Raw genomic sequence first — 17,533 nt, 5'->3', positions numbered from 1 at the left:
AGGATTGGACTAAATCTATCTAAAGAAAGACTTTCAAATCTGCATTACCATATATTTTTTAACTCACTCGCAATGACTATCTAGAAATATTGTCGCAATAAAAATCTGTGTTGCAGTATTGTCTGATGCTTTCACCTGACCTATTCCCTTCACTAGGGTCCTACATGTTCTTTCCTGCATCGTTAGTATCTGTGAATGGCATGATCTCATTTGATAAATCTGACACAGATTTCTGCTCCAGTTTTTCCCATATTTATAGCTTTGAGACTTTGATAAATACCCTCCTTGCTTGATTGGCGCATGCCCAAAATATACATAAAAAGTTAAAATCTGAGTGCAGCTGATATCTTACAGAATCACAAACCATATTGTGTCATGTAGTACAGAAGGTAGACAACACCCTACATTCTATCATGGATCTACTGGGTGATCTGACCTTCCAGTCATAACAAGTGTGTTCTAAAAGAAGTTCCTACAACACACCTGCCTCCTTACTGTGGTATGACTGGAACAGCCTGTTGGCAGTACAGTAGTTTGAATACCAAAATAATTTGTCAGGAGGTCCTCACACTTAATTTCATCTTTAAAATATTTAGCTATCTCCACCTTTTACTGAAACAATAATTAAAGTTTGCACGCATAATTCCTTGCCCTAGTAAACCCAGTGATGTAACAGTGTTTCCATCTTATCTTGAGGTATCCTACTCATTCTTACAGTACAATGGGACTTCAATAGAATATGACAGTGTCACTGTGAGAGCAACGGGTGAAACTGAGCAGTTAGGTATTAATCCTATTAACATTTTACCATTATTCTTTATCAGTACAGCTTAGTGAAATAACTAGAACTTATAAAATATCCTCTGCATTTTACTTCCCTGTTCTGAATCTCACTTTATTATATAAGATGCCGGTTGGAACAGGAAAAAATAACTAAAACATATATATACTAGTTAAATAAACAACAATGTAGATCCTGTAAAAGTTCTAATACTTATTAGTGAAGCAAAGTGAAAACAATTTTATAGATCTTACTACACATCAAATTTGGTGAATACCAAAGTCACGCTGGAACTAGGGACATACGTTGCCTTGAATGTTCATGTGTACCAATATCTTTGCAAATCATGCCAACTAGGAGAGGCACTACTGTAGGTGTGGTAGCTGCACGGAAATAAAACTTAAAATATAGTACTTAAAACATAGACCATAAATACTTCAGCGCAACACAGACAAAAAAAAAACAACTTACAAATATACACATTTTAGTTTTTCAAACCATAAAAAAGAAGTACTCATCACAATGGTCAAAAGCCTGCACATTTACGCTGCTACTTCAGCTTTTCGGTGCCCTATAGATTACATGATAAGAACCAGCACTCGCTTGTGACGTGTCAGGTACGTTCTGCCCTGTCTGTCCCTCCGTGCACCTGCCAGGGCTTTAAATCCATCTCTCCCGACTGTCACTACACGGGCTGATTTGCACTTCAATGAAGTGCAGATGAGCTTAAATAACTCGGATCACTACAAGTGATTAGCGTTATTTACATTGAAAAGGTAAAATACAAAATACACCAGTGTCGCCTCCCTGCCCCTGCAACTCTGATATGCCCAGGGGGTTTGGGATGGGACATTTGATCCCATTGGTGGACAGGAGTGGCTTTGGGCATTGGAGGCAGCTATCTGCTTCTGGAGTGCTGCCGGGGCTAACATGAAGATATCTGATGAGCATTGACACCAATGATCACTTCCCTCACCGAATCACAATGTGGTAATGTGGTCGGGAGTAAAGAAAGGGTTACTTTTTTATAGTAAAGTTCCTCCTCCCATCTTGCCCATTAATAAGAAAAAAATTGGAAAAAATAGTAGCTCATTATATGACCTTCATCAGGCCCATGTACAGCCATGGAGGGACACCTAAAAGTATACAGTACACAAGCAAATGGTAGTGAAGGGAAGGAAAAGCCTGGGAATACAGGTGCCACAAGCTGGTCCCAAGTATTGCTAGGTAGCAAGGTAATCAAGTGCATGTAAACAGAGTGCTGAAACCCACCAAGTGTATCCTTAATATGTTGTGTAAGAACAAATAAAGAATGTGCAATAAAAACTATTGATGCCAAACGTTCTGTTTCGTGTAACTGAGGTTAAACTGGATTTCTTTACATCGGCCCCCGACGCTCATTAAAATCGCATGATAGATCATCAGTCTTTCGACCACATGATATGATATAATTGCCTCTAATATACACCTTGCAATAATGATGCCTGATCTAGACTATGGACTTTGATTGATTGGAATCAATGCATGAAACCACCGCTGCTCTCCGGGTTGCAGCATATTTAGATCACTAACATTCCTTTTTGTAGACCCTAACAGCCCTGTGATTACTGTTACTTATACCTGATGAGACATGAAACTACTTCCACTGCCTGTATCTACATGCAGGCTGCCTATGATTTAAGCTGCCTTATTTCTCTGTGTTTCACTTTATTTCTCTAAGTCTAAGTGTTATTTTACTGATGCTATGAGCTGCAACATCTCTTTATTAACAGGGGTGGACAATTCCAATCCTCAAGGACCACCAACAGGTCAGGTTTTCAGGAAATCCCTGCTTCAGGCTCAATCATTATGACTGAGCCACCTGTGCTGAAGCAGGGATATCTTGAAAACCTGACCCGTTGGTGGCCCTTGAGGACTGGAGTAGGCCATCCCTGCACTATAAGATTCCCTTTTGACAATATTTTGCTAGAACCATGCCCATATATTGACCGCTCCCCCGTTTCAATTTTAGTAACACATTTATATTCATTTTTGCTTCAGCATTAGATAAAGGTGTTCTATTGATTATAATTTTCTTTCCATGCAGTTTCAGAAATTACCTCTGTCCGTTACATCATTTGTGCTTCATCTACTTTACTTAGCTGCAGTGCTTAATATGCTTACTATGTGACATGATGGCCACACACAGTGTTTATCTGATGCTGATATTTTGCAGTAATGTATCTTTTTGCTTCGTTACTCAGACATCAATAGATTTTATTGCACATTCTTTATTTGTTCTTCCACGACACCTTAAAACTACCATTGGCGTATTTCACCCCATTGTTTACATGCACTTGGTTACCTAGAAACCCTCAGGACCCATCTGTGGCCCCTATATTCATGGGATTTTCTGGTCCTTGACTTCCATTTGCCTTTGTGTAAATGTTGGTGTCCGTCCATGATTGCACACTGCCCCATTGAAGGTCTAAAAGTGAACCGCAACGTTGTTTTTTGTTGGACTACAATCTCCGTTTTGTAATCCACATAGTATATTGTGCTGTGTTCCTTTCTCTCAGTGATGTATATTTATCTCATATATATATAAAAAAAACACGTGAAACGCGTTGAGGCTCACGTCTTATGTTTTGCGTCAGAACTGATTGCATTCACGTAGGACCAGGGGCGTGCAGGTTGATCTAGGAACCCAGTGCACATGGTCTCCATTGCATCACCTCCCCACACAGTTGGACTTCTGTGTGTGAAGCGACTCTTCCAGTTCTGAATTGTATGTTTTAGATACTTTTTGTTTTTGTATTACACATTCTTCTACTTGCCCTTAGTGCACTGTCTTTACTCCGCGTTGTTTTTGAGATCCAGCTGAAACTTCATGGTGAGTGAGCAGAAAAGGGCAAGTTATCATCAATGTTGTCGGAATTTATCCATGAGATAAAGTCAAGGAGTCTAGCACATGTGGAACTTTTTGTGTATCATATATATATATATATATATACAGCTCAACCCCGATATAGTGTGACCCACTACAGCGCGGATCCACTTATAACGCAGGTCTGAGCGTGGCTCCCGATTTAAAAACATCTCCAATCTTTTATTTTTTTTAGCGAAATGGCATATATATATATATATATATATATATATATATATATATATATATAAAGAAACACACGGTGCACCAGAGGGGAGTATTAAAACACGCACATCGTGTATCCGAAACATACATTTAAAATAATATAAATGCGTTCAGCTGAAAATCCAGAAAGGAACGAGTCCGTAGATGGAATTCAGGCAGGCCCTAGTGCACCACAACTCTAGGCGGACAGGAGAGAGGGCACACGCCACATCACAGTGTGTAACGCACGAATGGGATGACATGATTCCTTTCTGGATTTTCAGCTGAGGGCATTTTTATTATTTTAAATGTAAGGTTCTGATACACGTTATGTATGGGTTTTTTTTTCACTTAAGTTTTTATTACGTTTTTCCAACAGTTGTGGGGGGATACAGAAATCAAAGAGTGGTTAGGGGGGGCGGGGAAGGAATGTTGCAACATTCCTGACGAGCACACTTCATATGGGAAAAATACATATTACATGACCACTGGCAAAAGTAAGTAAATTTACATATATATATATATATATATATATATATACATATATATACATATATATATATATACATATATATATATATATATATATATATATATATATATATATATATATATATATATATATATACACAGTGGTTGACAAATCACCAAAAAATCTACTCGCCACCTAGTACCAAACGTGTGCTGCTTGGTCCAATATTTACTCGCCCGGGGGTTAAATCCACTCGCCCGGGGCGAGCAAATGTATAGGTTTGTCGAACACTGTATATATATATATATATATATATATATATATCCTTCAACATCAATTTAGATCAATTCTGTTCATAACCCCTTTTTGTCTTAAATTTTTGGGTTGACTGTCCATCCGGATAACCTGGAAAACAGAGAGGGCCTCACTGGAGGACATTGGACTGATCTATGGGTGGGTGTCCCTGCGTGTTGAGAGTTTCATAAATCAGCCACGGCTGTCATACCTTTTGAAACTTTGAGCAAGAGTCTCTCAGAATCCCAGGGAGTCTCTCCATTTTGAGAGTACCATATTCTTGTTCTTATCTGATTAAGAACCGGCAGGCTCAGGCTCATCCATGCCTCTGCTATGGCACAGCGTGATGCTGTCATTATATGGCTGATAAGTTTATTTTGGTATCTATCCAAGTTCTCCTGAGGTTTGTTTAGAAGACATACCCATGGGTCAAGAGGGAAGTCATAATCCAGAACTCTCTGCGTCAGACTGTGAGTCATTTTCCATAGCTCCATCACCCCGAGGCACAACCAACAAATGTGAATAAACGGGGCATGTTGGTCGCATCCCTTAGGACACATAGGGGACGTGCCCGGATACATCTTGGCCATACGCTCTGTGGTTAGGTACCATTTCTATAAAACGTTATAAGCATTTACTTTAATCTGCGTACATATAGAGCTTGTGGCCGCTGCTTCAAATATTTCGCCCCATATTTCTGGCTTCAGAGTTTGGCCTAAATCTCTCTGCCACTGAGCTATAAAAGGGAGAAAGATTGAGGAATAAATAGACGATGTCAACCCTATTTGGGATGGAGCCTTGCGGCACAATGTCTCGAAAAATGTCAGGGGTGGGGGTAGGCACCCTCCCTGAACAAACCCCTGGATCTGTAGGTACCTGAAGATTTCACCACTTGGGAGATCGAACTCGTCCCTGAGGATGGCGAAGGGAAATGTGGACTGTGGAGTTGTCCGTGTCCATAACATCCACTATCCTGTGGATCCCCCTTAATCTCCATGCTTCAGAAACGGACCCCGTCATGCCCGGAGAAACCTTTGGATTAAAATATAGTGGTGTCATCCTGATCTTTCAAGACTGAGCTTTGAGATCTTTTTATTTTTGTTCCACAAACTCAGATTGTGAGATATCAAGGGCAAACAACCACTTGATTTTTTGGGGGGAGATCCTTGGTGACCACAGAATTGATCTCAATTGAATTGATCTCCCAGTGGGGCAAGCAGTTCAGCCTCCAGTTCCACCCATCTCTTTTCCTGTCTCTGAGTGCCAGGCTAGTATCTGGCTAAATTGAGTTGCCTTATAATAGGAGAGTAGGCCGTTATGCGTGTTTTAATATACATACTTGGATACTCACCTCTGGTGCACTGTGTGTCTTTCTTCTTTTCTTTGAAGATCCTGTCAGGTCTCACCTTTGGGTGAGCGGAACACCCATTTGACACATGCTGCAAGGAGGTGTTTTTGCCTACAAGACCCATTACCTGTTTCCTGGAGTGAGGGAGAGTCTGCGCAATAGGGATTCTTCTATTTTTATATATATCATCATCATCTTCAGCCTTTGTTGATCCAATGATGAATGAAGTCCTACCCAATGATCTTCTGGGTACTGCGGTTACTGCAAGCCTCTCTTTGCCACATTGCGCCAATGGAATTTCTGATTTAATTCTCTCATCTTACTTTTGGCCATTGTTTGGTCTTTTGATGTCCCTTGGAATCCAGTTGAGTACGATCCCTGTCCAATGATGGTTTTCTCTTCTTTCAAAATATCTAGCCCCCTGCTCTTTTAATTTCTTAACCCTTGTGTAAATGTCACAAACTTTTGTTTGGTTTCGAACCATTCATTTTTTTTCTTGTCTCTGAGTAATACCTAGCATGCACCTCTCAATATTTCTTTGAGTTGTCAGAAGCATCTGAACAGTCTTTAGGGTTCATACATGAGCACAGGTAGGATACACTTGTCAAAACCCTTTTCTTTTGAGGCACAGTGAAAGATTGTCTTGTTTCTTCCAAATCTGTTCCATGCCATCATCATGCTCCTATTGTTTTAATTCGAAAGGATCCTATCTATTTATTTTTTAATTTGTAGAGTTGACATTAGTTGAACATCCTTTGCTTAGGTTCCAATGGAGTAAAAAAGAGATGATTATTCCGGCGCCTGATATTTAAAGTCCTGGTTCAATATAGCTAATGCTGTACAGGTGTAATATATACAACCGTTTCGAGTTCGAGATGTGACAAATGTCTTTGCCACTCCAAACAAATATTAATGCAGATGTAGTCCCAAAATGTTTTCCCACGGGGACGGAGCTGAAAGATGCTGGTGTTTTGTTTCTGACATAGGTAATCAGTCTTCTATTTTGGCAGCCACCCATCACTATTATTTTGTGACTATTTTCAGTATACACACTAATTATATATATATTTCACTTGTTAGCACTATACTACCCACCTTTTTCCCCCATAGGTTCCAATGGAGACACCTTCTTATGTTCTTTGGCGAGTTTGATTTGTTGAGGAAGGTCTTCTGGACTAATGCCAAAAAGTAACAACCCATCATCGGCAAATCATAGGTGACTTAAGTATGCAACATTGATTATAATTCCCTTTTCTTTCCAATTGAATGTGAAAAACTTTGGTGACATGGCGTCCCCCTGTCACACTCCCTTGCTGATCCTTATCTTGCTTGAATCTTCATGAAATCTAAGGCTGCGGCCACGGTGCCGTGACGCGCGGTCATGCTTGAGCGCCATGACGTCATCAACTCTCTGAGCAAGAACGCTAGCGTGTCCAGCTGCATTTGCGAGCGCGGGCGGGAGGCCACTTAAGGTAATGTAACAACTGTCGATCCACTATACCCCTCTGCTGAACATGTTGGCTCTTTATAAATAGGCCGGGTATAAAAAACACTGAAGAAAAGAGAGTAAGGAGACAGTGAAGCCAAATACACAGGAGAGGGGGTAACTCTGATTTGTTTTGCTGAATGCTTCTCTGTGATTCGTTGTTGCCATGTCATATGACCCTTCAGCGTACTTAGAAATCAGTTTTGCCTGTCTCCCCAAGCGCAGGGCGTTGGAAAGCATATGTGCGCACGCAGTGTGGGCATGTGCAACTACATTCATGTAACAGATTGCGTCAAGCTCACGCATGCGTGTCGCTGCACCATGGCTGCAGCCTAATGGTTTCTCAAAATCCTGCTCAATCTCAAGACTGGATAAAGTCTAGGGTCTGTGCAGCCAATTAGTCAGTATCTTGGTACAAGTCTTGTAAGTATTTGGAAGTAGAATGATTGGTCTGCAGTTCTTGAGGTTTTCCTTATGGATGAGGATAACGATGACATCGCTCTGAACTTTTCCTGTTTGTCAAGCAGCACGTAGAGAGTTTTGCAAGGATTTTCTCTTCTGTCAAGATTTCAGTTGTAATTCCATTTTCTTGTGGGCCTTCTCATTCTTTGTGGATTTTATTGCCATTGCCACTTCTTTCACACAGTAAATCCGTTTGCACTGCTGGATTATGCCCTGTTTTATCTGCATTCTTGTACAATTTAATGTAGAAGTCCTCATAGTCTCTTTATGATAAGTGCACTGTTTTATTGCCGATATATTTTCATTTGAGTGCAATGATTTGCTTCTTCTCAATCACAATTCGTTGCTTTGTCTCCTTTAAGCTTTTGTTATCTCCGATAGTCCTCTTCACCATATCACAGTTACATTTGACATTTGCTTACATCTCTGGTTATAAACTTGTGGATTGTCTTGCACAGCTCTGCATATTCAGTTCTTGTGCCTTGGGATTGTTTCATTTCTTGTTGTTTTCTCAGTAACTGCTCTGTCTCATTTGTTATTTATAATAATATAAACACTTGAATGTTTATATATGTAACACTCGTTCCCCCACCTCAAGGGAGATGTCACTGTTACCTGTACTCTCGCTGTGCTGTACCTGTGAGGCTTACAGGACTGCTGAGTGTCCGCCGATGGTAGTGGGGAAGACAGGACAGGCTTTCAGGATATTCTCAGCTCTTTCTGGGTGCAGCGCCTCCATTCCCCGCAGGCGCCAGCAGAGCTGGGTGCAGTCCCTGCAGGAAACCCATCTTGCACTCCCCCTGATAAACTGCAGTCACAGGCAGGAGTATAAAAACAGCAACTGGTCTTTATTGAGTACAGCTGTACACCATCAACAATGCATTTCCTCTGGTCCCTGGAATCAACCCCCTGGACTTGAGGCCTCAAACGTCTATCCTTTGCTCCCCTACTCGCTGGTTGAGTAAGGGGTAACAGCTCCCATTCACTTGCGGGAGGGGATAGAACCATGACCCACTCCCTTGAGGGGAGAACTGACTAACTGACAAACAACTCCCAACTGTTACCAGGGCAGGGCTTCAGGTCTCAGGCCTGGGTGGGCGGCACCTAGGCCTCAGGCCACCCCTCCCCCCACCGTCACTCAAAGAGGCTGCATACTACAGCAAGGCATAGATTTTACCCCAACACTGCCTGCACTGGTACCAGAGTTTATGTGTTAGGCAGGGCAGATTAGTAGCCAAGGGGATACATAGCTACATATATATCTGGCAATCTGATGAACAGGGGTTAGGAATTCTCCTCAATGTCATATTCTATTGCATTTCATGTTTTAATTTTATGAAAATGATTTTACGAAAATGATTTTACTATCGTCTTGAATGTTTGAAGTTAGACAAAACCCGAAATCAAGAGCAAATTCTGCCGCCTTATGATTTCAGGAGTTATTTCAGAAATTCCGTTCCCGTGAAAATAAAAGCGACCATGCCGCATTCCCGCCCCCACTGCGCAAAACAAAGTGGGCACCCTTCTCACTCCCAGCGAACGTCAATAGATGGTCATTTGCTGGTTTGATTTTTGGGTTAAATAAATAATTTCCTATCTCTGATTATCACCAGCAGTGCTGCTTCCCTCCCAGTTGCCCTGGCCTAAGCATGCTATGAGGTAAAGGAAAGAATGAATCCATCGCCAGTCTGTGTGATGATCAGAAGTTTGTAAAACTAGGGGTTGCCACAAAGACTGGGTGTGGGGAATCCTTCCGACCCACCGTATCTAGGAGTTGTCTGTGATGCTTTTATTTATTTTTTTAAATATACAGACACACAAACGTTTTATTTTAACATTATATATCTGTTTGTATTTGGTGCTGTGGGTGGAGAAGTAACAGTGACGAGAGCTTCTGGACACCATTTTAGACGCATGAATATATGGGTACCATTGATTGATGAAATCACCGACAATCTTGAAAAGACTACATTTGTAGGGGCAAAATAATTCCGGAGGTTTCTTATGAAAATCAGCTCCAAAACACATTTTGCACATACAGTACATTGCATTTCAACTCTTCCATTTCACAAGACCACAAGGGAACATTTTTAATCTCCACAAATACGGAGTCAGCCCCGATTGACTATGGCAGTATCCTCTGTCAACAAAGGCTACCCCAATATTTCCAAGACTAAAACTGTGCTTGTTAGGCAGTATCAACATTTCCCCTCTCCCCCCTAACTCTGGTGCAGAAGCATCACAGATTTTTTTTTATTTTATCAGTTATAGAAAGGAACCGTCAACATAGTCACCTTTATATGACAGTTTAAAGTGACCAACTCAATGAATTCTCTAATTGCCCACTTTCCAAAAACTATAATTTGTCTGGGTGAATTACTGTCGAGTTACCGTAATTGCGTCAACATCTGTCTAATGCTACTTGGGAAGCCGCTGTCATTGCTTTTTTTACATTGGCAACAACAACGCAAAAAGAACATGTATTCACCAGTGATCTTTTCTAAAAGTACACCAAATACAATTATTATGGCTCATCCAGACAAAATGTGGATAATCATACTGCATTGCAAAGTTGGAAAGATTATTCCCTATTTTTTGCATACTAATTAGATGGGTGAGATCTCATGACTAAATGGGACCAACACCAATTTATAATTCAAATTTTGATATACATGCATACCCCGCATTAACGTACGCAATGGGACCGGAGCGTGTATGTAAAGTGAAAATGTACTTAAAGTGAAGCAGTCCCTTTTTCCCACTTATCAATGCATGTACTGTACTGCAATCGTCATATACGTGCATAACTGGTGTAAATAACGCATTTGTAACTGGCTCTATAGTCTCCCCGCTTGCGCACAGCTTTGGTACAGGTAGGGAGCCGGTATTGCTGTTCAGGACGTGCTGACAGGCGCATGCGTGAGCTGCCGTTTGCCTATTGGGTGATATGTACTTACTCGCGAGTGTACTTAAAGTGAGTGTTCTTAAACCGGGCTATGCCTGTACAGTACTGTTTGGTTTGCTTCGGTTCATCCCAACACTTACAGACCATTTTATTGCAAAAAATTGAATATTACAATGTCCCTGTGGGTAACAACTAACCATGGCAGTAAAAAAGTGATTCCATATTTGCACATCTTTGGGTGTGCACTTTCAGAAAAGAAACACTTGTGTGGCGTTATTTTTATGCTAGCGGGTAGTATTGTCTTGTCAGCGATGGTGTGTACCTTTTTTACATTGAGTTATAAAACATTCAGGTGCAAACAGTCTTGCTATTTGGGGTCTGTATTGGCCAAATATAAACATATACATACCTAATATCAGTCTCATCGAGGGACTGATATTTAATAATGATTTAGATAAAGGGATTGAATTTGTTAATAAGAAGTTTTGTTTTAATTATGTTTTTATTTCATATTTGTGACATGAGAGCTTAGTCCCATGATATGAAATCCCCATGAGACAGATACCAATGAAAAACCGTGTTGAAGTTGCTGACAGGAATCATAGATAAACAAATAAATGTGTGTCTGGCAGGTGGAAACTACCCTTGGAAGCGAAAGTGCCAAGTAATACTACAATATAGAAGGAAATAATTACTATACCCAGCAAACATAAGGTTTGTTAAAAGGCTATGTTAAAATAAAATGCTGTTTTTTTTAGGTAGGAAGAACTAGCCACTGTCTATAAGTCCCAAGATGAGATAAAGCGTATACTTGGAAACCACCGTTCCCAGAAATAAATTATTCTCTTTTATACATGGCTCTGGCTGAATACCTTTCATCTATTCAGTATTTCCCCAAATTGTTGTTCAGTCAACCCTGACCAAGCCTATACAACTCAGGAGTTCCTGTTCACTGGTCCTCTTTGGACTGTTCCGTGTGCCTGCTGAGAACTATTCCAAGGTGGGATAAACGGCTTTGACTCTTTAATAGCTGCTCTGCCTGGGGTGGGTGGAAGGAACGGGATACAAGAAAGCAAGACAACATCTTCCTAGTTTTTGTCAGTCTTTTAGGCCATTCTAATACTGTGGTAAGAACCCCTATATCTGTGATCTGTACTAATTCTGAGGCAGGAAAGGTGCTAAAGTCTTATATTCCACCTCTGTGACTTTATTAATAAAATAAAAAGTGGTAATGGGGATGAGGAGGATATGGCGTGAAGCCTACTTTTTACGAACGCTGATGGTGTTAGCTATGAATGGATCCTTGCCCTGTCTAAATCCACCTCTCCAGCGTGTACACACACAGGCATCTCATGTATGCACCCTAAAAACCTCCCCTGCAGTGCAGCCCCTCTCTCACCATACAGGATGACACTGGCATTGCTGTGTCCCAGCCGATTCATTGCCATGCATGTGTAGTTCCCGTAGTCCTGTTCGGAGACGTTGAGGAAGGTAACGCGAGAAAAAGTCTCTCTGTTCTCCACCTTCACCCCTCTGCGTGAATCACTCAGCCTGACAAAAAGAGAGGATGCTGGTTATGCGTTAATATGTGCCATGTTACATACATATTACACACTTTTATAAACACTGTTAGAAGGAGATGAGAAACATCAAGTTTCTTCACTCCTTTCCCTAGTCATTAATGTAAATCCTTCTCTTTAGATGCACATTAAAGTAGATATTCTACATCTTTAAAAAGCGGTAACTAGGAAAACAAAATAAAAACCCACACAACATGACTATGAATTCTCACAATCTACAACACTTGTTTGCGTTCTAGTAGATGTATTGGTCCTGAAGAAATATAAACTCATGATAGATTGTGATACCTCTCCGGAGACTAACTATGGAATTCTTCATTGATGGAATTCTAGTGTGCAGAACGTTTGAACTCTTACTGATCTCTTCTCCAAGTCTGCTATCACTGCATCTACTGTACAGTATGAAGATGTGGATCCCCTAAAAAGGTATCACAACCGACAATAAAGATATGGAATATATGCAGTGAGAAGCGTCTAAAGAGGATTTTACTTAGACTGCAAGCTCTCCGGGGCAGGGATTTCCTTTCCTATTGTCCGATTTTGCTTGTTGCACTTATTGAATTATAATTCGCTGTACTGTGTAGTTTCTCTTGTGAAGAGCTGAGGGCACTGTGAGCACTATAAAAATTAAGATGTACATACATTTCCACTGAGAAAAAATAGTACAAGGAAAAGAACGCAAGAGCAGATTATGTTTCTTAGCCCCTGCGACATGTCTGAAGTGTGAATTACCTGCAGCAGCATTTATCTTTTTTATGGAAACACTTCATATATTTTTGTGTATACGCTGATTCCATAAACATGTATACAAGGCATAGAAAACGTCTACAATAAATAGGCTAATACTAAATACAATAATAAACCAATATATAATAATTATACTAAGCCATTTGAACCATGGTCTCCATGACCAATACAGCTGCCAAAACTATGAACTACACACCATGCCATATACTGTATATGAATTAAGTAAGGCAATCGCTCCAAAAACACCTATGAGTTACATAGTTACATGGCAGCAGACTCAAGCAACATAGTTACATAGATACATTCTGTGTAATTATAAAATGTTAAAAAAAACTTCTTACAGAACTGCCACCAAACAGTAGAAAATACTTGCAACAATAATACATTGAAATATACCGTTTTTATATATTAAAAAGCTCTCTTTGATATGTCAAATAATACATATACATGACATGGCTACGTTTATATGATGCTATAGGTTAAATACATTATACAGTAATGTGAATGCTAATATGTATATAATCGTCAGACTTGCGCTCGCGGGCTACGTGTTTAATGACTTTACATGATGCTGGAACACTTTACTTACCGATATATCAGCGACTACAAATCAGATTCATATATTTATTCAAATATATAGTGTAGGACCTGGCTATTTGGTGTTTGCCTTTCAGTGTGTTGGCTGAAGCATGTAACTGCAGAACAACTGGTGGTGCAATAAGAGTAACACAATGTTTAAAGGGTTCATTAATATCAGGTTTTAATATTGATGGGTAGGCTTGCCAAAATGTATGAGCTATAGCAGTTACTTGGCATAGCTCAGCAGGAACCTGCTCATTATGGTGTGGCTGGGTTCAGTACCTCTTCTCCCCCTTGTACCAGAGGAAGTCAGCTGCTGGCACAGCGGAAGCTTCACACTGCAGAATGCCTCGGTGTCCCAATGGAGCCCCTATGTTCCGTGCATCCAAAATGTATGGCGGGTCTGCAGACACACAAAAACAAAGAGACATAAGTAACAGTATTCTAATTGGGGGCCCTCTGGAGCTCTGGAGCTGAACAAAGCAGTTTTTAGGCCCCCGACTGCCGAGACGCCAGTTTAGTTGCTGGTGTCTTCTCTCCCTTTAGGGTAATCAAAGTGGCCACCAAATCTTGCAGATTACACAGGCCAGTAGTTAGCCGCCACCTCATCAGGAGATTACGTTGTGGCTGCCTACTGGTTGACAGCAGTGGCCATCTTTAAATGTCCAGGAAGAACACTGACAATGAAACAGGTTAAGTATCTCGGGACGCTGGAGCTAAATATATCAGGGCCCAGCTTCGGAGGAACCCCCACCTCGAAACAATCAATAGGTAACATGTGCAAGATTGCTGCTTTAACATCCAAACTGGCGCACAATACTTTTGTTGTCACAGGAGTCCCCCCTCCATACCAACTAACACAATAATCAGACAAGGAGCACCCTCATTTTAATCAAAACATATACTGTACTAATCACACTGCTGACCCAGATACATGCAGCAGAGCCCAAGCTAACATCTGTCAGCCACATTCTAACATGCTAATGCCCAACTTGCATGAAGTGTCGGTTGTCACATTAAAGTATCAGGCAAAGCACATGTTAACACGTCCCTTGAAGAACACACATTCAAAGTCAACAAGCAGAGAAAACGTGAATACTTCCATTAAAAGAGGCACTCAAGCTTACACCCAATTAACATACAGAACACACACAAACACTGAAGTCTAATTCACAACACACATTAACACCAGATTAACTTATTACTGATAGTATATTGTTAAATCAAATAAAACAGAATCCTTATCAGTATAACTAAGCACAGCTAAGTCATTGGCATGCAGTGCCATGCTAACGCCAAGAAACGTACAGTACGCACACTATAAACAGACTATCATACAGCAGAATTCCCGTCTCACGGCAAACACAAATACACTTGCATGTGTTCTTATGTTGTCAGTGTGTGTTATTAGAGAGAATTCAGTGTTTGCATGTTATTTACATGTTAGGTATGTCAGCATGTGTGTAGGCATATTACGCATTTAGGTGTCATTCATCAGGACACCTCTTATTCTGTAGGAACGTTGCTTGTATGTGTGCGCATTGTATGGATTGTTGGTTATTCACGCTGGTCAATGTATTTTCATTTGCCTTTTTGAGCTTTTTCTCTTTTTCTTTTGAACTGTATCACAATAGGCGGCTTATTTTTTTCCTTATTTAACGTGGTGCTGTCGCATTGTTTTGCTCATGTTAAGTATCCTGTTTCTCCAATATGCAATTGATTACACTCAAGTGAAACAAGGACAAACAACATCACAGGGCAGTCAGGATAATATCAGAGGCTTGCAGAAGAAGGACTGCAACTTGCTCTAGGCGTCAAGTCAAGGGAAAGTTTGTACCCTTTTCTCCTGGAAACTGCGCCAAGCAATCAGTTTATTAATAATATTTCTTACACTTCACACAGATTTTTTTTTGTCAAGGAGGTTAGCTTCACTTGGCAGTTATGCAGAATTTCATACACGTACATCCAATTACAATACGTAGGTCCGGAAAAATCCTCCTATTGTCACTCCACAGATCACAAGCTCGTGCATTCAGCTGCAAAGCACCTTGGTACATAACGGGCTTTTCCACTGAGTTTCCCAAATGCAAAACTGGTGCAACACCCAATTTATCAAAGAACAAAACCCAGATGAGATCTCAAATAAATCTGTTGCTGTTTCTCTTGCATGTGGGAGACTATGGAACGTTACGGCCTATACAAGTGGTTGGGTCCTAATGGGCCTTACGCCAGGAGAAGAGATTGTCTCTATTCAACTTTTTCATTTAACACTTCCTTAAATTTTACCCCACAAAGCAAGCATCCCAATAGCCTGCCCTCATGGCTAATGTTCCACACTCAGTCACTCCTACCACCCATTGTGACTAAGCACTGCCATCTACAGCACTTACTCCCTCACCTGCTGTCTCTGTAAGTTTCCCATTAAACCTCTTAGATTGTAAGCTCTTCGGGGCAGGGATTTCCTTTCCTATTGTCTGAATTTGCTGCGCTTATTGTATAATTATAATTCCCTGTACTGTATTCTTTGAGAAGCACTGAGTACACTTTTGGCGCTATATAAATAAAGACATACAATACAATACAATACAACTGAAACAGAGTAACATTTTCTTCAGTACGGGGAACCAACTTCGAAGCATTTTAAGCGAGGGCCTAAAAGACGCTAAATTAAAATGGTTCTCTTTGCATCATTATAGATCCCAAGCTGCCTTAATGTATATGCCAAATTCAATACGCAGTAAAGCTGCTTCTTCATGCCAGACAAGCTCCGAGTTCATATTGAATGCGGTTCATAGACCCCACTGATTGCACTGCCTTGTGAGCTGGAATTCTCTTTCGTGAATGTACAGTATACAACGTATGAAACGTGACTGCTGCTCACCTAACATCTGAAAATGACAGGACAGCGCGGCCCGCCAGTCTATTGCTTTCTTTTAATGGTGAGCCGATATGTTTGCAATGATAAAAAAAAATGATGTTGATCTCTCTTTGAGATCTGTTCCTTAATATTTAAAGATCGCCCATTCAGAGCGCTGGATTCCTTTGGTGAGCAAAGGAATATGTCAACACTCTAACTTACAGTTTACGGTGACTTTAACCCGCCGGACATCCCCCGGTGACACCTCATTGCCGGCGCTGCATTCGTATTGTCCAGACTGCTCCCTGGTGATCCCTGTGATTTCCAGATACTCGTACTCGCTCATGAAGCCGTGTGCTGCAAGAGAGTAAGTGAAGCGCCTGTTACACACAGCAAGGGCAGCAGCAGTACAAGGCTTCCCCTAGGCCTACAGCGCACACGCACACACGCACACACGCACACACGCACACACGCACTGGGCTGCTTAATCAATATTCTATGCACAGAGCAGCAGAGACAACATTGGAAGCAACTGATTATTCCTCCTAGCGCTCCGCGAAGTGCGACGTTTACACATCGTTACTTAACTCCTTATTGTAATAATGGGAATTATGACATCTGGTGGACTCAAACAGGAGGCTGGTTTTAAACCCTTCAATGTGGAGGTTGACACAGGAACGAACAGCGAGAGATATGAGGTAATTAGATGAGGGAAAGGATAGAAATGCCTTTTTGGGGTGGTGGTGGTAGGACTGTGAGGAGGGGGGGTGACTCTTATCTGCAGCTAAATTCTGTCCCTTCTCAGTGTGAAAGGTTCTGTGAACAATTCTCTGCAGACACGAGAAGGGAATAGGTTAATCTCTCACTCTCTCCCTCCCATTCCTTTGCTGTCTGTCAGGAGCGGACAGGGTAA

The 17,533-nt window shown here is 41.0% G+C and overlaps 1 protein-coding gene across 1 annotated transcript in view; it reads right to left on the bottom strand.

Annotated features, from left to right (window-relative positions):
• LOC142475748 (protein CEPU-1-like) overlaps window positions 1-16,998 on the bottom strand; it is a 34,327-nt gene extending 17,329 nt beyond the window's left edge. The window contains exons 1-3 of the mRNA XM_075581484.1: window positions 16,843-16,998; window positions 14,046-14,166; window positions 12,257-12,408 (exon numbers count right to left, since the gene is read on the bottom strand). Coding sequence (XP_075437599.1) covers window positions 12,257-12,408; window positions 14,046-14,166; window positions 16,843-16,966 — 397 coding nt within the window. The 5' untranslated portion in view covers window positions 16,967-16,998. The remainder of the gene's footprint in view (window positions 1-12,256; window positions 12,409-14,045; window positions 14,167-16,842) is intronic.
• Between the last annotated feature and the right edge of the window lie 535 nt (window positions 16,999-17,533).

The sequence above is a fragment of the Ascaphus truei genome, unplaced genomic scaffold, assembly GCF_040206685.1.
Source record: "Ascaphus truei isolate aAscTru1 unplaced genomic scaffold, aAscTru1.hap1 HAP1_SCAFFOLD_1362, whole genome shotgun sequence".
NCBI lineage: Eukaryota > Metazoa > Chordata > Amphibia > Anura > Ascaphidae > Ascaphus > Ascaphus truei.
Note: the sequence above shows the minus strand (reverse complement) of the source record. Positions and strands in the feature narration are given on the sequence as shown.